At 50.3% G+C, this 24375-nt stretch overlaps 1 protein-coding gene across 25 annotated transcripts in view; it reads right to left on the bottom strand.

Moving 5' to 3' along the window:
* Window positions 1-24375, bottom strand: part of MEGF11 (multiple EGF like domains 11) — a 380714-nt gene that overhangs the window by 59071 nt on the left and 297268 nt on the right. For all 25 annotated transcript variants that reach the window (XR_004348290.1, XR_004348288.1, XR_004348292.1 and 22 more), the window contains exons 7-10: window positions 23624-23744; window positions 19927-20063; window positions 15101-15313; window positions 6890-7064 (exon numbers count right to left, since the gene is read on the bottom strand). Coding sequence is in view for 19 of the 25 variants with exons in the window: in XM_032621461.1 (XP_032477352.1) it covers window positions 6890-7064; window positions 15101-15313; window positions 19927-20063; window positions 23624-23744 (646 nt within the window). In the remaining 6 variants the exon portion in view is untranslated. The remainder of the gene's footprint in view (window positions 1-6889; window positions 7065-15100; window positions 15314-19926; window positions 20064-23623; window positions 23745-24375) is intronic.

The raw sequence follows: 24375 nt of genomic DNA, 5'->3' as shown, positions 1-24375 counted from the left end.
CAGCTCAAGAGCCACACAAGAGGCAGACATGCGCTTTGCCCAGCTGGTGCGCGGGTGTGTGTGTGCTGGGGGAGGGTGACGTCTTCAAAGGACATAGGAAACCTTGGAGGAAAATTCAGTCACTGCTCCACTGCTATGGATTTTTGTAACTCTCATCCCCCTCCCGCCTTCACTGGCCTGAGCAGCTGAGGTTTGCCTGTGACCTACCGACAGCAGGGAGAGAGGGGAGAAAAATGGGTACACTAGTTTGTTCATTTGGGTGATGGAGTGCCCGTTTCCCTCACCAGTATGCAAGGTTCAATAACGTCAGACAGGGCTGCAAAAAATTGCAGCATAAAATGATGAGCCCTTTAAGGTAACAGAAATTCTGTCATCCGGAGAGAAATACAGGCCCTGAATCCCACGGGAGGGGACACCAGGCCCCCCCCCATCCCCCACCTCTCACACTCCCCGTCCCCCTTATAGCCGGAGCTGAAAGGGAGTATCTGTGCTGAGGAACAATCAGAAGGCCCCCTATCTCCCGGCCACACGGGCTCAATGTGTCCATGCGGGGAGGAGGTCTGGGAAATCGAGTCTTTGTAGCACTGGCAGTGACCTCACAGGCTGTTCACTCCAGGTGCCAAGGCGGCAACAATTAGTTTTAGAGCAGTGGAGGAGGCTTCATCAGGCTGGCCACGTAGGTGAGGCCTCAATTAAGGAAAGCTGGCCAGCAGAGGAATGTGGAGGGGCTGAGAAACTGGCCTCCTCCCCGCTGTGATGAGAAAGTCTGTTCTTCATTCTGTGGCTGCTCTTGGGAGCCCTGGAGCCCTTGGGAACCCTGCAGCTCCCAGCCAGGAGGAAGTTTCAACTAACTCTGCTCTCTTCCCCTCGCCCCTATTTCCACCTGTACCCCCAAACAGGGGACTCAGGCCTGGACCAGTCAGCGTCTTCAGGTAGGGGACCCCTTGGGTACATAACAACAGCGACAATAGCAGTGGCAGCATCCCCAACAATAATGATAATAATAGCTAACACTTGTTGAACGATGACTAATATACCAGGTATTCTAGTTATTTTATATGTAAGAATTAATTTAATCAGCCCAATAATTCACTGGACTTTATTATTATTACCCTTTCACGTATGAGACAACAGAGGCACAGGAAGGTTATATCTTGCCCGAGGTCACACAACTAACAAGCACATGAAAGCAGGGAATCTGGCTCTAGAGTCTCTGGCTAACACCACTATATAGAATTGCGTAAGGCAGAAACTCATACCATTTGCCCAAAGAACCTGGAGATGATGCTGGCGGACAGCTGCTCCAGTCCCACTGCAGCTGCCTGTTTATCTGAAGTGCAGAGAAACCAGTGGGTAGATTTAAGCTCCTGCCCTGCTGGCAAGGCCCTTCGGAAATGCCATGAGTTGCCTTCCTATAAAGGTCAGTTCTGGAAACTTCTGCTAAGGGCCTTCATTGCTCTTCCCAAGACTTTTATTCATTTCAAAGTGTCCTGAGCAAGACATTCACATGGTAGCCATGTGGTGGGGGAAGGCGGTAGGAGGTGCAGGGTTGGAGGGAGACAGACGCTGAGCCGTGTGCTGAGGGAACAGACTAGATGAAAGGGTTAATTCTAAAGTGAGGAATATTCAGGGAACACTTCATGGAAGAGGCAGCCTTTGATTTTAGTCTGAAAGGCTGACAAGGATTTTCATAGACTGAGATAAAGACAGTGGGGAGGGCCATTTTAGGAAGAGGGAAAAGCTTGAGAAACAGCACAGGCAGAGGCCCAAAGCAGACGCTGTGTCTGGGGAAAAGCGGATATGTGTGGCCACAGCACAGTTTTGTGCCAGGTAGCAGGGGATAAGGTTAGGGTGGACTAACTAGTCTTAAGGGCAGGTTACAAAGGACTGGGGTTTGAGCTTTATTTGGTGGGTAATGAGAAGCCATGGAGAGGGGTGATGGGACCCCAACTTCCAAGTGGATGGATAGCTCCATTTAGTCCCCTCAACCACAATACCCTCCCCTCACTTCCTGAATCATCCCTGACTCGGACAGTCCCAGGACTCTGCCAGCTTGAGACCCCTGTCATGTGACCCTCACTCTGCCTTCCCCTACCCCTGTTCACCCTGGTGCTCTGGCTGGGTAAGGAACCTGGGTTCTAACAGGGCAAGAGCAACCTTGCAGCAGAAGCTCGTGGGAACTGTCCAAGGTGCTGAACCGATGCCACGCCCAGTTTTAAGTACTCCCATTTTAATGATTGGCTCCCGCACCATTGTTTCTGTTGGACAGAGAATTTCATTCCCATCTTATAGATGAGAAATGGAAGCCCCAAGAGTTCGAAGAATCAGAGCTAGGAACTTGGTTTCTTGCCTTTCAGCCCAGGGCTCTTTTCTCGCACTCAGCAGCCCCAATGTAGTCCAGCATTGCATACCCGAAGTGATTCCATTGCTGCTGCCAAGCTAACATGTAAAATGCCCAGACTCTCTTCCCACTTCCATCCCTATGTTCATTTCCCCAAACACTGACAGGTATGTCCACCCCACAGCGCCTCCTGACACTGACCACTGAGGGCGATCCACAGGTGCTTGGGTGGATCTGCCTGGAACAGCAGCTGTGCACGTTTATGGCTTTATTGCATCGGGAATCCCTGGGCATAACTCATCCTGGCACTCTCCTTGGAAGGGAGTGCCGGGCTTGAGGGAAGCAGTGTTCTCCCACACTGTCACATTTCACCAGCAATTGACTGCCCTTTTACTGGGCATCTAGTGTTCCAGGCCCTGAGCCGTGAACTTTCCATTTGAAGTTTCTCACTCTCATGGCTAAGTCTCCTCTTAACAGATGAGGAAATTCAGACTTAGGCAGGATAAGTGACTTTTCAGTAGGGACAGTGGGGATTGGCAGGCCACGATCTGAACCCAGATTCATGTGATTCCATGGTGGCCCATCAGTCAAAGTCTATCATCTAATAGATGAGAGCTGTGGTGGCTCCCACCACTACTGGCTTTGTGATCGTGGGCAAGTCACTTATCCTGTTTGAACTTCAAGCCCCTCATTCTCAGGCCTAGGCATGTGGAAGTGCACCTCTGTAGGGCTCCTGTGAGGAACAGAGATGAAGCTTGTGGCAAGGACTCGGTAAGTGTTTGCTGCTAATGTGAGTATGACTATTATTGGGCACAAGCTCTTAGAAGGCTGGATGGGCATCTGATTAGCCTTTCCATACCCTCAGCAGCTCCCCCAAGTTCTTGGCAGAGGAAATATCCAGTGTCCTGGGAAGGAAGGAGAAAGAGTGTGAGGGTTAGAACACCCTGAGTGTCAGGTGGGCTTGCTTCTGCCCCATATTCTTATGGCCTCAGGGGGTGGGGACCACCTGGCTGGATCAGGCATGCCACTGGGCTCCCGGGGTAGTTCAGTACTCCTCATGGTTATGTTGAGGCTGAGGCCATTCTCAGTCCTCAGACTCTGAGAGACCCTGTTTTCACAAATGTATCCCAACATCCTCCCTAAAGAGCCCTTGGCAGGAAGAGCTCTGATGGGAGAGGACAGCTGAGCATATGCCTCACATCCATCACCATGTTGGCTACTCACATCCAGTAGCAGACAGGACTGAAGTGACTCTCACCTTACAGATGAGGACACTGAGACCCAGCAAGGTAAAGCGACATGTCCAAGGTTACTGAGCTGAGGCTCAAGGTCTCCAAACTCTCAGAAAAGGGTTCTTTTAATTAGTCTCAAATTAATTGCCCGTCCTAAAACTCCTTCAAGGAAAAAGACAGGTGCATAAATTCACAAACCAACTAACAAATAAAGGCAATGCTAATTATCACTGACTGCAGGACATTTGGGGGAGGGTCTCAGCCAAGTCTGCTTTCTAACTGCTCTGATCTCCCACCCTGACCAGAGCTGGCTAACTGCAGGAAGTTGCATTCATTCAGAAGCCGGGGTGAGGGCAATGGTTTGGTTTCCCCCTTGGAACCTGATGTGTGCGGGAATGAGCCACGCTGGATGAGACCAACTGACTATTCTGTAATCACCTCAAGCAGCTACTGCTCAACACCCGACAGCGCCCCAAAAGAACCTTTCCAGGTAAAATGAGGCTTGGCAGGAGGAGATGGATGGGAATTCACAGGGTCTCACCAGGGCCGCTTCGCTCACAATCTGTCTTATTTAGCCCCGAGCCCCAGGCAGGTGGGATTCCACATCAAGATGATTCCTACAAGTGCCAAGTCCCCTAAAGTTCAAGAGCAGGAAGTCATTTGCATCCCAGATGGAAGGAAGAGAGGCAGGGGCCTGGCCTCCAGATTCCTGGAGCCATGGCCTGGGGGCAGTGGGCCCACAGACACTAGCCTCTCTAGGACCACCCCCAACCTTCACCCACCCAGGGCCTGGATTTCCCCTTCTTTTGAGGAGCAGTGACAAGGCAGGCAGCTGGGGGTGAAGAAGGGGGAACAGGGAGGCCCATAGACAATGTATACAATCAGACTGTAACAACCTCAGTGATACCCCCTTCCCCTGGCCAATACACACACACACACACCCACTTGCTCCTACTTTCTCTCATTTCCTCCAGAAGGGTGTGTTTCCTGACTTGGTCTGTGGAGCCTGCATAGTAGACCATCTTAGAAATCAGTCAGTTCATCTCCCCCTGCACACTCGCCATTTACAGATGAGGGAACTAAGACCCTGAGAGCGGAAGCCACTTGCCCAAAGTCAGAACTACCCTGGTAGCCAAGCTAGGACTGGGGTCTGGATGTCCCCTGAGAAGTCTTGTGTGGTCACTTCATTTTGGCTTCAGTCACCTGATCACTTGACTAGGTGAGACTTTTAATCCCTCCTACCCAAACCCCAAACCTCGGGCACTCCATTTTTCTATGGAAGTTATGGACCAAGCTCACACCAATAAAGGTAAATTAGGAAATTTGCAGGAGGGACAGATCTTTTTCTCTTTTGAAGATGCCACTGGAATCACCTTCACCCAGTTTTATCTGCATTGGGGAGGGGGAAGAAGGAGCTGAACAGAGTTTTGTTGTATAGATCAGGGGCAACCTGCCCACAGCAGACACTGTCACCAGGCAAACCTGTACTCTTACATCACGACAAGGGCTTCCTTCCAGTGGATCGCCACCTTGGCAGCACACTGGCCACAACCAGACCACACTCAGACCAAACATATCAGCATCTCCAGGAGAGGGCAGGGGCATCAGCGTTTGTAGAGCTCCCCAGGTGATTCCAGTGGGCAGCCTGAGTTGGGCACCATCCTCTTCCTACTCAAAGTGGGGCCACTGAACAGCAGCGTTGGCATCACCTGGGAGCTTGATTAGAAGCACAGAACCGGGACTTCCCCAGTGGTCCAGTGGGTAATACTCCGCGCTCCCAATGCAGGGGGCGCGGGTTCAATCCCTGGTCGGGGAACTAGATCCCGCATGCATGCCGCAACTAAGAGTTTGCGTGCCACGGAGTTCGCATGCCGCAACTAAGAAGTCCGCATGCTGCAACGAAGAGCCCGTGTGCTGCAACTAAGACCCGGCACAGCCAAAATAAATAAATAAACAAATAAATAAAAAATAAATATTTGAAGGAAAAAAAAAGAAATGCAGAACCGTAGGCACCTCCTCAGATCTACCGGATCAGAACCTGCACTTTATCAAGGTCTGCTGGTGGTTTCTGAGTTCACTAAAGTCTGAGAAGCACTGAGGCAAGGTACTCCATACAGTATAGCCCATCTCTACACCTGACAGCAACCTTGCAAGGCAGGTGTTCCATTCCACAGGTGAGGAAACTGATCCTGAGAAAGGTTAACTCACTGGCCCAAGGTCACACAGTTGGTGAGTAGGACAGCCAGGATGTGACCCTGGGCTGGTTGCAAAGGCCACTCTTTGTACTACATAAACCACTTCTTATAGCACCATAAAAAATCTGGTCACAGGGGTCCCCTGAATGTTTGGGTCCTCAGACCCACTGGGCATGCCCCGCCATTGAACAGGATTCCACTTCCAATGTCAAGTTCCCCGGAATCAAACCTCATAAAGACCAGCATAATTCATGAGGAAATACAAATAGTAAACAAACACGTGGGGGAAAGGTTTACTCTCCCTAGTAATCAGAGAAATGCAAATTAGAGCAATACTGAGGAGCCATTTTCTACCTATATAATTAGCAAAAATTAAAAAAAGAAAAGAATGTTAGCAGAGTTGGTGTGAAATAGGTACATTCATACATGGCTGGCGGAGGTGTAGATTTATATAACTCTTGAGGAAAGTAATATGGCCACATCCATCAAGAGCCATAAATACATTAGGCCCACTGACCCTGGGAAGTCACCCTAAGGAAATAATTCAATAGGAGGGGAAATGCCGTTTGTAGGAAGATGCTCATTGCAACATTTGTTGTGAACACTGGAAACAAATCAGTATTCAGCAGTAAGGGAATGGTTGAGTCAGCAGGGGGGCCATCAGCTCCTGCAGGGTCATGCAGCCATTTAAAATGATAATTAAGAAGCCCAAGCAGCAAATATGGGAAAAAAGAAAGCAAAATACAAAACTCTGGGCTTATTACGTGCTCTGTGGTTATCATGATGGAAAAATATTGTGTGCGTAGGATATGGACGCAATTCGTCCAAACACCAAAGAAGACAACTGGTGTTTCAGGGTGAGGGGACAACGGAAAGACACCTTCCTTCCATTACTTTTACAGTTTCAAACCCCAATAGAATTGGCCTTTAAGAACAGCCTTGGCAGCTCTCTGGTCATGGACTCTATCTCTGAGTGGCACATGGAGATACCCTCATTCTGCATCCATGGCCACAGGGCCACACTCCCTGATTCCACCTGGAAGTGGGAGGAGCTGGCCCCTCCTTTCCTGTGTAGGGGTGGCGGTGGGCGGAGAGGCCATGGGAGTCCCCTTCCATCTTACCATGAAGCCTGGGGCACAGGTGCAGCTCCCAGTGACGCTGTGGCAGTTGGCGCCGTTCTGACAGGTGCAAGGCAGCTGGCAGCCATCGCCATAGTAGCCAGCAGGGCAGGATTCATTGCAGTGGTGGCCAGACCACCCTGGCTGGCAGGTGCAAGCTCCAGTTACTGGGTGGCAGCTGAGCAGATGAGAGAAGAATGAGAGGACAGTCTGGTCAGGAATGCGGCCATATTCCACTCTCTGCCCACCCCAAGTCTGGTCTGCCCAGGGCTGCAGGATCGAAGGGCCTCTGAAGTTAAATTTCTTTCTTTTTTTTTTGGCAAGTATTTTCCCCCAGTTGTGAGTTGTTTATTTATTTATTTATTTATTTATATTTGGCTTAGTTGGGTCTAGTTGCAGCACGTGGGATCTTCTGTTATGGCACGTGGGATCTTTTGTTGCGGCGCGGCCTTCTCTCTAGTTGTGGTGCGTGGGCTCCAGAGCGTGTGGGCTCTGTAGTTGTGGCACGCGGGCTCAGTTGCCCCGCAGCATGTGGGATCTTAGTTCCCCAACCAGGGATCGAGCCCCCATCCCCTGCATTGGAAGGCAGATTCTTAACAACTGGACTACCAGGGAAGTTCTGAGGTTAAATTTCTTAATGTATTATTTGTTTGCCAGACGATGCCAAGGTTACATGGTCTTATTACATGTTTCTTATTAGCCCCAAGAAACTGAGGCTCATAGTTGTTATATAATTTGCCTAAAGTTACATAGCAAGGAAGTAGCAAAATCAGGATTAGACACAGGTCTCCTGACTCCCAAACAAGTGCTCTCTATAATACAAATACACAGACACCAAAGCAGGAGGCAGCCTCTTCCCTTATGGACTGGGAGGTCCAGCACTTCACCCACTCTGCACCCAAGGCAGATGCCCAGTGTGTGGGCAGGCACAAGAGGGCTGCAGTGAGGCCCAGTTACTCTGCATATTGTAGGTACTTGATGAACATTTGCTGAGTTAAAATGGAACCTTGGGGCAGATGCGTCCTCCCCTCTATGGCAATGTCTGTATTGGAGAGAATGCCCTCCATCCATGCATTGCTAGGGCTCTTTAAGAGCAAGCAAGATCGTCTCCATCCCCTCTCTGGCAAGCCCAGCGAAAGAACCATTTGGCTGGAGGCAGGGGCTGCCTGGCATGACCTCTAGAGAGTCAGGCAAACTCTGGCTGGCAGAGGTCTGATCCAACAGCCAATATGCAACCATGATCCCGGGTGTGGTGACCATTTTCTTCTCAGAGCTTCTGTGGGGAGTGTAATTGACTGATGGCCCTAGCTACTGTGTCTGAAATCCATCACTACATTTTCTCAGAGGTCACACTTCCCCTGGGCTGCTCTCAGCTAGAGCACAGCAGGAATATTAAGGTCGACACATTCTTGGCAAATCTGGGACTCCTCTGATGGACAAGTTTGGCTTAAAGACTCCCCATCTCGCCAAACTTTCTTAGAACTGTGCTTCAGTCTAAAACTTCCCAATCAACCTTCCTTCCTTCTCTCTTTCCTTCACACAGGTCAGACCTGCATTGCGGTCTCATGCTCCCCTAGCCTCCTCAGCCCCTTCCCCATTTTCCCTCATAGCTGTGTCCCTAGTAAATCTCTTGCTCTCGTCATCTGCTTCTGGGAGAACCCAGACTAACACTCCAGAGAAGACGCTGGATGTCAGAGACAAGCTTCTTGGATTCCCTGTGTCATCTGCTTCCTTGCCCTGGAGTCCAGCTCAAGGGATATGGTCCAATGGCGCAAGCTCTGGGCTGGCAAGAGAAGCCTACGTACAAATCTTGGTTCTGCTAAGTTCCACGAGGATATGGGCTTTGTCTCCCTGGGTCATTGGTGGATCCCCAGTGCCTGGCTCATATTCACTGCCCAATTAAATATTTGGGAATGAACAGTACTTTTACTACGCGTAATTATTTTCTGTCTGTTGACTTGTTTATCACCTGTCTCCCCACCAGGTGGCAGCTCCATGGGGGAGGGCCCTTTGTCTGTCTATTTCACTTCCGTATTGTACCCCAATGGCCAGCAGGGTCCCTGGCACCATGAAGATACCAATACATATTTGCCAAATGAATTAATGCACAAACTAATTGTGTGAAGCCCAGCCAATTTCCGGGAGCCCTGATTTTCTCATGGAAAATGAGGGATGGACAGGAGCAGACAGTTCCTGAATAGTAAGTGCAAGTAGCCAATAGTCATTTTGGAAAATGTTTAGTCTCATTAATCATCAAGTCAAAACAACAACTGGATATCACTTTTTCTCTATCAAAATGGTAAAGTATTTTTGGTTTTTTTTTTTTAAAGGGATAATGCTCAATGCTGGTAAAGGTTTCTAGAAAACAATGTGGGGTTATATATCAGGAGTCCTAAAAATATTCAGACCCTTTGGTCTTGTAATTCCATTTCTAAGAATCTACCCTAAGGAAATAGTCACAGTTGTAGAGAAAGATTTATGCATGGAGATGTTCCCCAAAGCATTATTTATAACAGTGGGAAAATGGGGGCAATTTATATAATAATAAATAATATGTGACCAGGCTATTAAAGCACCAGGCACTTTACACCTATATTTCTAATCTTCAAGTAAGCCTGTGAGTTAGGCATTAGAGCCTCTATTTTTCAGATGGCACTTGGAGGTTATATGACTTGCCCAAGGTCACACCACTAACTCAGTGGCAGCTGGGATTCCGACCCAGGTCTGTCTGGCCATGTTCTGGTCACTGCCTCATGCTGCCTCTGACACCAGGGTACTGGTTAAATGAATTATGACAATTCATATGAAGGCATGTTAGAGAAGTATTCAAATGTTTTCCAGTCTATTTAATGATATGACATAAGGGTAAGTGAAATAAGCAAGTTGTGTATAAAGTCATGATCTAAAATATGAAAAAAAAAAGTGAATCAGAAATGGATGAAGAATGAACAAATTACAACAAAATGGTTTTTGTACTCACCCCTGGATTGAGAAATTATGAGTGACTGAGTTTTTTCTTTAATTTCTATGTATTCTCTGACTTTCTCAAACTGAGCATCTATTATATTCATAAACAGATAAAAAGTGATAAAAATTATAATATATAAAAAAGAATGTGTGTAAAGAATGGATGTTTGAAGACTTCCTGACTTCTATGGTTCCAGATAAATTCCTCCCTGGGTCCCACACTGTAAGGGGAAATAGTGGCCCGCACGGGTGTCATGGGGCAGGGGGCCCCTATTTGGTGGCCCTGACCCTCAGCCAGACAGCTGTGGGGTGCTCCCCTCTGTCCCCAACACTCCCAGCAAAGCCCTAAGGCATGGCCTTTCTCGGTTTCAACTTTTCAGGGGTCTCCTCTGAGGTTTGGGTTTAGGGTCAGAGGGACTGGCTCGGTCACAGTCGTGGAGACTGACATGCTTGGACCCAGGAAGTAACACGGCAGGCGCTGGCGGCCGCAATCAGCTCTGTCTGGCCCCTGAGATTCTGAAGGGTCTCAGGCATCCTTCTGCCCTTCTTTCAAGAGATTCTCTTGTTACAGGTCTTTGCTCTGGTGTGAAGACCACCCTGTGAATAGCATACTAGACACACAGTGAGCTGGCGAACGCTGGCCTCTAAGCTCTCCTGCGTTTCTTCTTTCCATCTTAACTGCCGGTGTTTTGGATGTTAGGGGTGTGTCTCAACGTCAATTTTACCTTTTTACTCTGAGAAACCAGAAAGCTCAAAACCAAACCTGAGATAATTTCTTCCTCTCTCCTTTCATATCCCTAAAATTCTATTTTAAAAAACAAAACACCTCTGTTTTCTTAATTCGATCACTTGTCACTTATTATAGAAACTCCAAAATCCCTTTGAAAAGAGGGTGGGGAATGATCGCTGGCTCAGCGATTAGGACTGAAAACTGCCGTTGCCATGCTCTCGGCACCTCTGTCACATCTCCCTCTCCCTGGTGTACCCTGCTCCCTGCCCCGTTGGTGGCAGAGCCATTCCCTTGGGTCACATGGCAGCCAAGTGACTCCTGCTTAGGCTGGTTTGGCTTTTGCTCTGCCTTTTTTTTTTCTCCCCCCCTTACCTTTCTCCATTTCCCCCAGACATAGATTAATCACAAGTTAATAGAAGCCGAAAGCTGAACAATACAGGAATCTTTTCAGGGTGGAATTTTCTGCCAGCTTTTCCTGGCTGCTCTGAGATTTCTATCAATGCTGCATCTGGTGGCTAAGTCAAATCTTTCAAAGGTAATCCACAATCATGGCTGCTGGAATTCATCTATGACAATCCAATTGTGGAGGGGACATGGACAAGGTCTGACACACAGGTGTTCACTTTCTCAAGGTTATTCCTTTATGAAGGAAGGAGGCTGCTTTGTGTGTGCTACAAAGCATTTATAAAGGGAATGAAGTGTGGGGAATTTCACCAGCCACTTCTTCCTTCCCAGGGCACGTGGGTACAACCTCTCTTTGAAGCAGCCTCTCCAGAGGGGCATAGAGCCGGGAGAGGCTGGGGCCAGCTGAGGAGGGTTTTCTATGGTTGGGGGTTGGGAAGACTTTGCTTCTCTAGGAAAGATGCTCAAGGCCTTCCTGGCAAGCTGTCTTGGAGGGGCTCTGCTGCAAGTTCTTGCGGAAGCCAGCGGGGAAATGAGGCAAGGTTTCTGGGGATCCCACACTCTGTCTCAGGGAGCTCGGTGGAAGCTTCACTTTCAAAGATCACAAGAAAACTTTTAGCCCCCACTGGGCTGACAAAAGGCGATAGACAGATTGGGAAACTAGGACAGAGGAGAAGTACACGTATCAGGACACTGACTCAGGCAGAGGTAGTTCTAAGGCCAGGACTGAGGGGTCCCAGACCTACCCAGAACCTGCAGCTTAACTGCCTTGGGATTAGGAGTCCTAGAGTCATCCCTCTGCTTTTCTTGGATCCCGAGAGAAGGCTCTAGAATGGGACAAAGGCTCACAGGAAGAGAGGAGTGACCTGTGTCCACAGAGAGGAAGAGAGCTGTTCTCTGTGTCCCTGAGAACAAAGCCAAGTGCAGCATGAGAGAGGTGCAGTGAGAACACAGGCTCTCAACCTCGGGCAATTCTGCCTCCTCCCACCCCACCCAGGAAACGTTTTTGGTTGTTAGAACTTGGGGCTGGGGTATTGCTACTGGCATCTAGTGGGCAGAGGCCAGGGATACTGCTAAACATCCTGCAATGCACAGGATGGCTGTCCACAACAAAGAATTATCCAGCCTAAAATATCAACAGTGGCGAAGCTGAGAAATCCTGAGTTAGACTAAATAAAAATTCGGTGAGTGTCGGGGGCTCAGTCACTGGGGCCGTGTGCCAAGGGAAAGGGGTGAAATATTTTTAAAAAATAAGGTGACATCAGCTCGGGAGCAGAGCCACCCTAGAGGAATGGGCGATTTAAGATGAATTCAGCGATTCTTTTTCCTGAAGGTCTGCTCTGTGCCAGGCTCCGTGCAAGGCTGAGGCTGCAGAGACCCACAAGCTCGGGCTGTGACACAGCTCCCTGCAAGGAGATAGTCAAGCAGACATGGGGGAACCCGGCCTGGGGGGTTGGCTGCCAGGCACTCTCGGGGTCCCCACGCTTAAGAAGCACTACTGCCTCCCAACCCCTGAAATGTGACACGTGTTAAAGACAGTAAAGCAAATAATCATCAATATTGAATGGGCTGAGATTAGCGACGGAGAAGAGGGAGTCCTTCCAGATTAATAATGCATCGAGGACTCCTTCAGAGGAGGGATAAATTATGCAGGGCACGGCTGCTTGGGTATGGGGAGAAAACAATAGCTCTTTAATTTGGGGGTTGGTTGGATTTCCGTGGCAGGGACTCTCCCTGCACTGGACCTCAGTGGCAGCCTAGCTTCCTGTCCCTGACACGGTCCTCCCTTGGCTTCCCCGCAGGGGTAGGGGTTCCTGGTGCTGCCCCTCACCCGTGGAACAGCCTGAGGCAGCTGCCCAGTCCCCGGACCAGCCATGTGGGACCCCCGTGTTTAGAGTCTTGGAGCTCTCACCCCACCCTCCAGACCCAGCCCAGAAGCCACCTCCTCCAGGAAGCCTTCCCTGACCAGTGAAGCGGTTTCCTGTGGTGCTTTCTGTACAGAGCCCTGGGTCACAGTTACTTGAGTACATGTTGGGACCCAGCAGGGCCAGCTGCATATATTTCATTGATTCTAAGATGCACTTTGCCCCACATTTTCAGATCTCTGATGCAGTCAGTGGTATGTCATGGCTCAGTTTTAGTAGTACATAAAATAAAGCAGTGCCTCACTACTGGTGTTGTCTTGTATTTGAAGAAATATGGTAGGAGGTCCTCAGTGTGGGTAGGTGCTCCAGACTCAAGTTCCTGAGGGCTGGACTCGTGCTGAGGGACCCTTTCTTTCTTGTGTTTGGCCCTGCAGGCTCTGTGTTTGTTGAATGAATGACTGAGCGAACGAATGCTTAAGTCATATGTAGCCCGTTCCATTGGCTCCAGAGCCCCCTCTTAATGGTCTCCTTCCCAACCCTCTGCCCTTGCAGAGAGCACTGCCCGAGCCACTTAGCTCCAGGAACTGAAGACTGGGGACAGATTCTGTCAAAGCCACAACACTTTCTAAGAGGCCTCTGCTAACAGTGACCTGAGGACCTTGGGTGATGTGTGGAGAATCAAAAGCTGGAAATGAAGAAGGGCCGAGGCTAGGTCCTGGCTGTCCCAGAGACAAGGCTACAAAGCAGAGGTATCTCTCTCTGGCCTGCCAACAGAAGCAGCACCCACTGCCCAGGGCAGCTGGTCCTGCAGGCCTGAGGGGAGAAGGGAGACTCCCCTCACCTTGCACCATCCTAATAAGAGGCAGCCACATAGAGAGCTGTGGAAGCATTTATCTGGGGCCTGACAGCCCCATTTGAAGCTTTAATCTGGGGCCCGACAGCCTCATTTATCACCAGAGGGCAGTGCCAGCTGGTGCAGGAAGCAGGCAGTGAGGGGAGCTGGGGGATGTGGCCCAGGGCGGCTCTGGCGTCTCCACTTCCAGGAAGCAGGGCTGGGGCCGGCTTCAGCCCAGATGTCCCCAAGCCCCACTTTTTTTTTTTAACTGAGCCTTTTATATTATTTATTTTGTTTAGTAGCACATGATAGAATTATACACAGATGATTTCTTAAAAATCAAATGTGGTTATTTGTATATACATTAAGCCCTCAGCATAATTTCTGCTTCTGAAGTGCTAATATAGTATTTAAAATTATACAAACATCCAGTAAACGGCATTTTAGTTTATGACACTCTGTTAATACAATAAATATACAAAACTTCCAAACTACTAAAAACATGCAACATTAGAGGGAGAGATGGAGGGCGTTTATATAGAACCATGACAGTCACCGTAATGGCAGCTCAATACCACTCGCTGACAAACTATACAGATATCCCTAGATAAATAATACCAGTCCTAGATTAAAAACCACTGACGCAGGGCTTCCCTGGTGGCGCAGTGGTTGAGAGTCCGCCTGCCGATACAGGGGACGCGGGTTCGTGTCCCGGTCCGGGAAGATCCCACATGCCGCGGAGCGGCCGGGCCCGTGAGCCATGGCCGCTGAGCCTGCGCGTCTGGAGCCTGTGCTCCGCAACAGGAGAGGCCGCAACAGTGAGAGGCACGCGTACCGCCAAAAAAAAGAAAAACAAACAAACAAACAAACCACTGACACAGAGTGCAGGGAGAGGCTACCCCAAGCCAACCCTGCGGGCCTGCCCTCTGTCCCCTCCCGCTCTGCCACTCTAGCCACGGCCCCAGGGGACAGCCCTCTGCAGGCCCCAGGTCAGCCATACCAGTTTTTAAGGTCCCTTCTAACACTGTCCCTCTGTGGCTCAAGTCCCCTGCTTCTGCCTTGGTGGTCCTGTCTCTGGGCCCCTCGGGGCTGGTAAAGGGCTTGGTTAGATGCAGACTCTGTGGAAGCAAAAAGTTCTCCCGACCACGCCCCCAGGGCCCTGGTACCCTGAGCCTAGCCCCCCGCATTCCCACCCATCCCACCAAGTTCCCTCGTGCTCCTGTGTGTGGGGTCTCAGGTTGGCCTACGTCTTTTCATCAGACTGGCCAGTGAAGGTGATTGCTGAGGTCCCAGCCCTTTCACTGCCTGCCTGGATGATCTGGCTGGAGGTGGGCTTTGTGCCCTGACAGCCCCCCTCCCCACCAGGGCCCACCCCACCCCTGTCCCCCGCTCACCTGTCCCCAGATCGTTCGTACCTGATGGTGTTGTCGGCATCACAGGGGCAGGGCAAGCTGCAGCCTGGGCCGTGCAGGCCCTCGGGGCACAGACGTTCCTGGCAGCGTGGGCCTTTGTAGCCAGGTTCACACTTGCAAGCACCGGTGGTGGGTGAACACTGACCCCCATTGTAGCAGTCACAGCGCAGGGAGCACTGGAAGCCAAAGGTCCCGAAGGGGCATTCCTCTTGGCACCTGCGGGATAGCAGAGGAGGGTGAGGCTACGCCCCCTCACCTGCCCTTCCAGATCCACCCAGCACGTACCGCCCCTGCCTCCAGGCCTGGGCCTGGTGTGCTGCACCTCCTCACAGTCCCCTCCCCTCTTTCCTCTCCTCCTCCAGGAAGTATTCCGTGGTTTAGTCGCCCCAGTCCATTCCCTCCTCCATGCCAGTTCCCCTCAGTCCCCAGGACTGAGTTCATATTATCATATTTCATTGATTATAGGCCTTATGTGGTTTTTTTTCATTTTTTGATTGCAGTAAATAAGTAGAGCATAAATTCACCATTTTAATTAGTTTTAAGTGTACAGTACAGTGGAATTACGTACATTTATACTGTGCACCCATCACCACCGTCCATCTCTGGAAGCTTTTCATCTTCCCAAACTGAAACTTCTGTACCCAGTAAACAACAAACCTTGTTTTAAAAATATATTCTAACATCTCTGAAACCAGTTAAGTCTTATAACTGATGGCATGTCACAGTTTAATTTTCAGTGTTTTTCATTCTTAGCAATATATAAACTAATGATGCATCTCACAATCGGTGGCATTTCAGATTTGATGAGATGGGGTAATTTTATTTCTACTCATTGTCTCTGTTCTTTGAGTCTTTCGGACAGATGTACAGTCTCTCTTTGCCATATGGGAGACAATCCTCTTCCACCAGTGTCGAGTTTCCCCATGAGTACAAGATGCATCCTCCTTCATCAGACTGGAGAATCCCCCAAGACAGGGACTATTTCCTCTTCCTTGGACTGGGGGTTCCCTCAAGGCAGGGGCTGAGCCTCTTCCATCAGCCGGTGAGCCCCCCAAAGAAGAGGACCTGGCCCCCTTTGTGTCCTGCCTCTGCTGGGGCCTGGGAGTTGGAACTCCCAGCATAATGATCATTATTTGACTCATAAACTGACATCCATTGGTTGTGGGTCCTCTGTGGGTGGGTGTAACCTCTGCTGCTGACTGCCTAGCTTCCTGGATGTGCCCAACACCCCTCACCCCAGCCCAGGGATATTCCCCAGGGGATGTAAATTCATTGTTACAGCAACAACTTAAGGGGTAAACCTGGGGGCATATGGGGTAAAAGAGATGGGCAACCCCTGCGTCCCAGAGACAGACGAACAGAAATGGCCTATGGACTGTGGGGTTTTGGATTAACCACATCCCCACACTGCTTCAAAGGTGCAGAGAATGGGGAACTGACTTTACAGCTCTGACATCTGCTTCCTCATCACAAAATGGGAGGATAATAACTAAACCTCACCAGGTGTTTGAGGATTAAATGAGGCAACGTGTATAAACACTTAGAAAGGTACCCCATGCATGGTAAGGGTTCAGTAAGAAGTGTTAGTTCTTATTATTACTCTTGTTAATATTGTTTTCTATAGTTTTCCTAACAGAGCCCTTCTGGCATGAAAAAGCTCAAAGGGAAGAATTCCAAATATTAACATTGGAGTGGACTTGAGGAATTACAGGTCGTTTAATGATTATGTTTTCCCATTTTCAGGTTTTCTATATATCTTCTACAATAATCAGGGCAGAGGGGAACAACAAAAGATGTTTAAAAAAATACAGCCTTGGGCTTCCCTGGTGGCGCAGTGGTTGAGAGTCCGCCTGCCGATGCAGGGGACACGGGTTCGTGCCCTGGTCCGGGAAGATCCCACATGCCGCAGAGTGGCTGGGCCTGTGAGCCATGGCCGCTGAGCCTGCGCGTCCGGAGCCTGTGCTCTGCAACGGGAGGGGCCACAGCAGTGAGAGGCCCGCGTACCGCAAAAAAAAAAAAAAAAAAAAAAAACAGCCTTAGCATCTTTATTAACTCTTGGTGAGTCCTGAGTTGGAAGCAGTGTTTTCCATCACACACCCAGATCGTCTTCCTACAAATCTTGCTGCATTTTAGTCAGTTTGAGGCCTCAGCAAGGGAAAGAACAGAAAAGAGAGGGACGAAGAGGAAAGAGAGAAGGAATGGGAGGTGGAAGACAGGAAGGAGGAGAGAGTAGGATGGAGGAGGTGAGGAGGGAAACCAAGGCGGAAGGGGAGGACACAGAGTGGTGAAGAGCTGTACGATTGCCGCCTGGATTGCCAGCCCCTGTTCTGCCTCAGAATGGATTTCCCCAGAGGTCACTCAGGTTGCCTCTCCTGGATGTCTCAGACACCAGGGGAAGAAACCCCAGCCTGGAGACACCTCCGGATTCCTCCTTTTCACTGGAACATTCCTTCTCCCTCCCATGCACCAGGACTGGGTACAGCCCTGGACAGTGAGCTCCCTTCTCTGAAGGGCACGTCCTGCCCCATCATATTTACAAAGGGACTGACTCCTGACTCCACAGACCCGGAAAAAGAATCTAGAAATGAAATATTGACAACCTAATCCATTTACATAATCAGCCTCTTTTTTTTTTTCCTACCCACAAGTTAAACAACTTATTTATTTAGAGATCAAGCAACGACTGCTAATGAATTTTACACAAAGCACGCTAATAATGGGGCCTGTGGAACAGAAGGGTAATCACAGCAGGAATTAGTTTTCTACTTAAACATCCTTCCTTTGCAACATATCAATCTTATGTGTCCGATATTGCCATTAACAACCAGAGACATTGCTCAATTAAATTACAAAATGAGCTGCAAAACCCTCATTACGTTTCATGTTTAATTTGCACTGGATTCTGCCTATCCGGGGAGGCCTGCATTATCATACCCACTCAACTTTAATATGCTCGCAATGATGCGGGGTGGGTTCCTGCAGCTGTCACCTACAAAATAAATGGAGGCAATTTTACAAAATATTAAACACCAGGCAGCCCGTTTAGGTGGGAAACCCAAATGCTACCAGGCCCTTCTAGGAATTCTTCATCTGTAGATGGTTGATGAAGCTTGCCTGAAGACCCCGAGGCTTTCGGGGTTTCTCTCTGCCTCAGGATCATGGGCTGGGCCCCAACAAATGGGACTAGTGGTATTTCTCCATTTGGTACATCTTGGCACCAATGAGGTTGGATCCGCTGGTGTGAGTCCGGTCAGCTGGAACCCTGGGCCCGCTTGTCTCCAACAATGAATGGGCTGTATTCGCTCTCCTGTGAAAGTGGCCGGAAACAAAGGGTCCTGTTCTGGTTCTGGGGTCTTCCGGCTCCTGTCCCTGCTGGCTCATCCCAAATGTCTACTTATCCAGGGAGATGCTGAGGATGGGAAGATGGCTCAGTGCTTTAGTCCTGCCTCCCTTCTCTGCCTACAGATGCAGTCTCCAACAGAGGTCAGAGAGGGATGGATGCCCAGATGCCACACCCCGCATTCTGTGCCAGGGATGCTCACGGAGATGAACACTGGCTCACAAAGAGATCAGATCTGGCTTAAAAGACTTCAGGCTGGGGGGTATGTAAGTGCAAAGCTAGAAACGGAAAATCTCCTTCCTGGACCACTGAGGACTTGGGGCTGACTCCAGTGAGAGCTGGAGGGGTGCAATTATGTTGGTCAGAGCCAGAAGGACTCACTGGTTAATTCAGGCCTGCTTCCTGCTTCCTGCTGTTATCTGGGCAGGGGAAGCAGAGTAACAAAATCCAGGGCCAGAGGTGAAGCATGGATCCCACAGAAGCAGGCAAGGGTGTGACAGCCTCCTCTCTACTGCCCGTCTCTCTGCTCAAAGGGACACACGTGGTTCAGAGTGAGAGGGAGGGGACTTGCCCTGGTTCTCTGGACAAACGTCCTCCACCAGCTCTGAATCCACTCACCGTCAAACACCTTGGCTGTCGTTTCCGCTCCTTCTAGAGCGCCTGCCCTATCATCGTGGAATCTTTCTTACCATGGCAAGTGCACACGTCTGGCAGTCCCTCCGTTATGTGTTTTGTGGGTCATCCACTAAGGCTGCAAGGCTGGTTTGATACCAGGACATTGGTGCCCTTGATTGGTCTGCTCTCAGGCCACAGGCCTTCAGAGGATGCAAACTGACGTCAATATCCTTTTGGCAGAACTCACGTCAGGAATAAAAATCCACTTCTAAAAGCAATTGTGGAGAATACAGGGCACGCAGGTCCTCAAGGGCCAGACTCAGGTTCTTCTCCAGGGCCGTGGCAGCTTCCTTAGCGTCCAGGGTTTTACCCCATTCATCTTGGGACGGCTTTTGCACGTCCTGAAAGAGAGCACAGCCACTGTCCCGGTTTTGCGTCTTCAAAAGAGGCTCGGCGCCCTTCACAGCTTCATCCTCGCCGTGGAAATAGAAGCCCAGAGAGAGAGGTTAAAAGCAATTGTGCAGAATGTGTGAACTGAGTTTGCACGCTCAGCTTCCTTGGCTTATCGGTGCCACTGCCTCTCTCCAGGTGGGCAGCAAGTAGAGAGTGGTGGTAGGTGCCCACCCACTTCCCCAGGTGAGTCAACGCAAGTTCAGGGCTTGGGTCACTGGGCTGGGGGTGGGGGTGGGTACCCTCAGCAGGCTGAGGGCCAGGAAGGATGGGTTGGCAGAAGGACTCAGAATGCTTTCTGAGAAAGGAACAGGAAAGCTGGCAGAAGAAGGCCATGGACCGGTAAAGCTGAGCTGTTCTCTTCAAGGCTGCTGGGAAAATGAGTATTATGTACATCAAGGACGAGAGTTAACAGCTTCCTTACCTGTCCCCCATGTATCCAGCTGTGCAGTGGCACTGCCCAGTCACGTGGTCACACTGCCCTCCATGGTGGCAAGGACAGTCCTGGCTGCAATTCTGGCCGAATGTCCCTGGTGGGCAGGGCTGGGCACACACTGCTCCCTGAAGCACAGGAGGGAAGACATGCAGAGGTGGTGCTGCTGAGATGCAATCCTGAGGCCACCTTCTTCTAGAAGTAGCACAGTTGCTACAGCCCAAGGGACCACGCCATTCCCTCAGTGGTACCTTCTCCCCAATCACAGAGGCATAGAAAGCGAGACACCATGGCTTCAAAGCTAGAGATGGGCAGACTGAGGCCAACTGGCTCATCTAATTATTCAGCACACCCTTACTGAGTGCCTGTTGTATACCAGGTCCTGTGTTAGACACTAGGGATATGAAAATATGAGTAAGACTCAATTTCTCTCCTCCCAGTCTACTAGGGAGAGAGACAAGCAAACAGGTAACTAGTGCACGGTGCTAGGTGCCCTCACACTGGTACACAATAAAGTGCTGAGGAAAAACAAAGCAGCGGTGTGATTAAACATGGTGGTCTGGAAACACACATTTATCTCTACTTCTTTCCCAAACCCAGCTAACAGGAGAGTAAAGGGGGGAAATGTACAGACCTACAAGGAGAAAAGGAAGGGGAGAGGGGACTGTAGAGGACAAGAGGTGTCACGTGGTGGAAGATGGACCGGCAGATAGAGGAGCAGAAACTGCTGGGGTTTCTGTTTTCTCAGCAATGCCAAGTGCCTGCAGAGCACACGTTGCAAGACAAAGCTCAGAAAAGCTCAGGAATCAGAGACACTGGGGGCCTCTGAAGGCCAAGGTGCACGTGTCGGGAAACAGGGGTACGGTCTGAAAGTTTATAAACGAGGGAATTAGACCCCAGATTTTTACTCCCATTTCAAACAGCCAAGTGACTTCCCAAGACTGACAGTTTACTTTTAGGGAGGTTGATCCGTATAAGGCTTCAGACACAGGGACACCAAGCACAGCTAAGGGGAATGGGGCAACAGAAATGGGGATCTTCTGAGACCTGCCCGCTGAACAGACCCTCTGCTCTCTTCCCCTGCTCAGCTCCCACGATGCTAGTGACCAGACTCTCCTCCCTCTGGCAGGGTTCTGGCGGATGCCTTTCCGAGGAGACTGAGAAGAAAGGCCTATAAGTAATGATATTTGAGAGTCCCATCAGTCAACAAGCTTGGCATCTCCCCCTGCCCCCTAGGCTTCCAACCAGCTTTTCCAAGGATCGTGGTAAAACATGAACGGGAAGCCAGGGATCACCAGATATTTGAAACGAGGCTCTAGCAAGTTGGCAGATGGCGGTAAAGCACATTACATAGAAATATGGAGGGAAATGCCAGAAGAGACACCTAAAAGATTTGAAGCTGGTACCTTTCAGGAGAGGGACTTGTGGCAGGTCTGGGAGGTGCAGAGGACTACTTCCCCTCCCTCCAGTAGTAGCCTTGTGGTATTAGATACTGTGTATAATTTTTCAATTATACATGTGACTCTTAGATCTTTATCAGACAGAAATCTAAACTTACTCTTGTCTCCTGTTGCCCTTCCAGCCTCTCCCATACCAGAGATGGTCATTTTTCTTATGGAGATCAAGGATTCTCCCATAGTTAATAAATCAATTAGCTCAACACACAATTATTAAGCACCAATAATTGCCAACCCTGAGGAAGCTAGTTTAGGCAGGAAAACCCTGCTGACCCGGGTCATCTATCAATACCATCCAATTTACTTGTAATGAATTAAGTGGGAGGCCTTTTCGCTCAGATGTCTCCTCTACACATAGTAAGTCAGACAGTGTGGGGCTGTGGGGGCAGGGATGGGGGACAGAGCAGCAGAGGCAGCAGCCCAGGGCGGTGGGATGAGTGTGTATGTGAGGAGAGGGGCAGGGAAAAGCTGCTCAGATGAGGGCGTCCCTCTTCTTCCTGGAGGTGGTGGGGTTACCCGGGCTTGCCTTTCTCACTGTACCCCACAAGCTCCAGGGATTCTTGAGGGAAGAGATGAGTCTTTCCGGCCACCATCTGAGCCAGTCTTCTGCGGTCCTGGACAAGGACATTCTGACCCTGAAAAAACATTCTGAGCCACCCTGGGGGCTGTGCTTTATACCTCCCACCTCTCCATCACGGAGCACTGTGGGGTACCCTGTACCTACACACACACACAGACGCTCATATACACCATCCATCCTGTTAGACTGCAGGTGGGCCTGCCGATGCAGGGGACACGGGTTCGCGCCCCGGTCCGGGAAGATCCCACATGCCGTGGAGCGGCTGGGCCCGTGAGCCATGGCCGCTGAGCCTGCGTGTCCGGAGCCTGTGCTCCGCAACGGGAGTAGGCCACAACAGTGAGAGGCCTGCGTACCGCAAAAAAAAAATAAAAATAAAAAACCCCGAAAAACTCTGGCAAATCTCTGCCTGCCTCAATAGGCCCTGCAGCCATCCCTCCTGCTGTCCACCCCTCCACACACACACCATGACCTCTAGCTCACAGCCTCCTGAAAGATCTCACTCCTGCTCAGCAGCCCTGTCCTTCCTGGCTTTGCAAAGCCTCAGGCTCCAGGGGAGACAGCTGGCTGTGTCACTGAGCTCCCCCTGAAACGGAAAAGTCAGCCTCCGTGACTCACGGCTTCTGAGGGGCTTGGGACTGTGGAGGGTGGGGACACTGACAGGGGGAGCATACTGGCTAAAAGGAGGCTGTGGCTTCTCGGTGGCATCCAAGGACATACAAAAAGCAACTGTAGAGCACTCCAGAGCTTGCAAGGCACATTGGATGTGCACTGCTTCATCTGAGCCTTCTGCCAACCATGCTGCTATGAAGGGCAGGGCTGTTCTTTTTCTTTTTTTAATTTTTAATTTTTTAATTTTTTGTCCACACCGCACAGCATGTGGGATCTTAGTTCCCTGACCAGGGATCAAACTCGCGTCCCCTGCATTGGAAGCATGAAGTCTTAACCACTGGACCTCCAGGGAAGTCCCAGGGCTGACGGTTTTCATGCCAGCTTTGCAGACGGGGAAGCAGAGACTAGAATAGCTGAGGACTTTTTTCAGGGTCAACTTTGGATGTGAGGCCTGATGTGATGTGATAAATCTCATCCCCCTTTCCCACAATGGTGGTTCCCAGACAAGAGACCTGGATTGGTTGAGGCTGCATCAGAATTACGTGGAGCGCTTGTTAAAATACAGATTCTGGGGCCCACAGAATCAGAATATGTGTATGTGTGTGAGTACAGAGGTTGGAGGCTGGGAACCTGAAGTTCTATAAATGAAGGTGATTCATACCCTGCTCTCTCCCTTCCCCTGCACCACCCCAATCTTTATACCATGCCCTTTTCACCACATTTCAGAGCCCGTGGCAGCTCAAGTGAGTCCCTATGCTGAAAGACAGAGACAATTTATGAGAATAATTCAACTCCTTTGCACACGAGGGACCACAGGCTCAGAGAGGTTAAGTAACTTGCTTCAGGTCACACAGCACTTAGATGGGAGCCCTGGGATTCAAAGCTGTGTCCATGACACAACTGGCAGTGTCTAATGATGCCCATGACCATAAAGGGGAGGCAGGGTATTCAGGGTGTGAGAGGAATTTAGCCCTCCAGGGTACATGTGAGGGATGCCCAGACCTCTTACAGAGCCCCACCCAGATCCTGCAGGTCCACCTACCATCCAACCTGGGGGGCAGGCACACTCGCCAGTGATGTGGTGGCAGGTACCCCCATTCTGGCAGGGGCAGCGCAGCTCACAGTGAGCCCCGTGGCTCCCAGGTGGGCAGAGCTCCTCGCAGCTGCGTGGGGAAGCAGAGGCGTTAGAGGCAGCTGCATGCAGATCAGGTCACTGGGCCCTAGTGCTGCCGGTCCCAAGGCTCCCGGGCTCCCTAGAAGTTAGTGAGTTCACAGTCAGTGTGAACCATACTAGACACAAGGCCAGGAGAGGGAAAACAGGGCTCAGATACTATGAACTGGAAGGTTGTGTGCTTGGACCAGTACTTGTAGGATGACTTAAGTGCTTTCAGTGTAAAGGAGAGTACTCTACCGGGAGGGAAAGCTGAGGAAGGCTTCCCTAAGAGGGAGACATTTCACTTGAGTCTTGCAGGTGAAGTTAATTTCATCGGGAGAAGGGGAGGAAGGGCATGTCAGGCAGAAGGAACAGGACAAGCAAAGGCCATGAGACGTAGCCATGACTCCAGTCTTCAAATTCTGCCTAAATTCAGAGAGAGGGAGAATCTGCGGCATGCCTCCACCCTCTTCCAGGCTTTCAGCTACCACAACAGGCTTCTATACAGGGACTATCACTGCTGAGATGCGGGGAAAGATTTGCCTGGGGTCTTGGTCTTGGGCCTTAGCCCAGTGTTTTGCCCCTGGAGCTGTGGCCAGACACTGGGGCAGGGGACACACAACATCCATCAAAGATGTATC

This window comes from Phocoena sinus, chromosome 2 (genome assembly GCF_008692025.1).
Source record: "Phocoena sinus isolate mPhoSin1 chromosome 2, mPhoSin1.pri, whole genome shotgun sequence".
In the NCBI taxonomy this organism is placed as follows: Eukaryota; Metazoa; Chordata; class Mammalia; order Artiodactyla; family Phocoenidae; genus Phocoena; species Phocoena sinus.
Note: the sequence above shows the minus strand (reverse complement) of the source record. Positions and strands in the feature narration are given on the sequence as shown.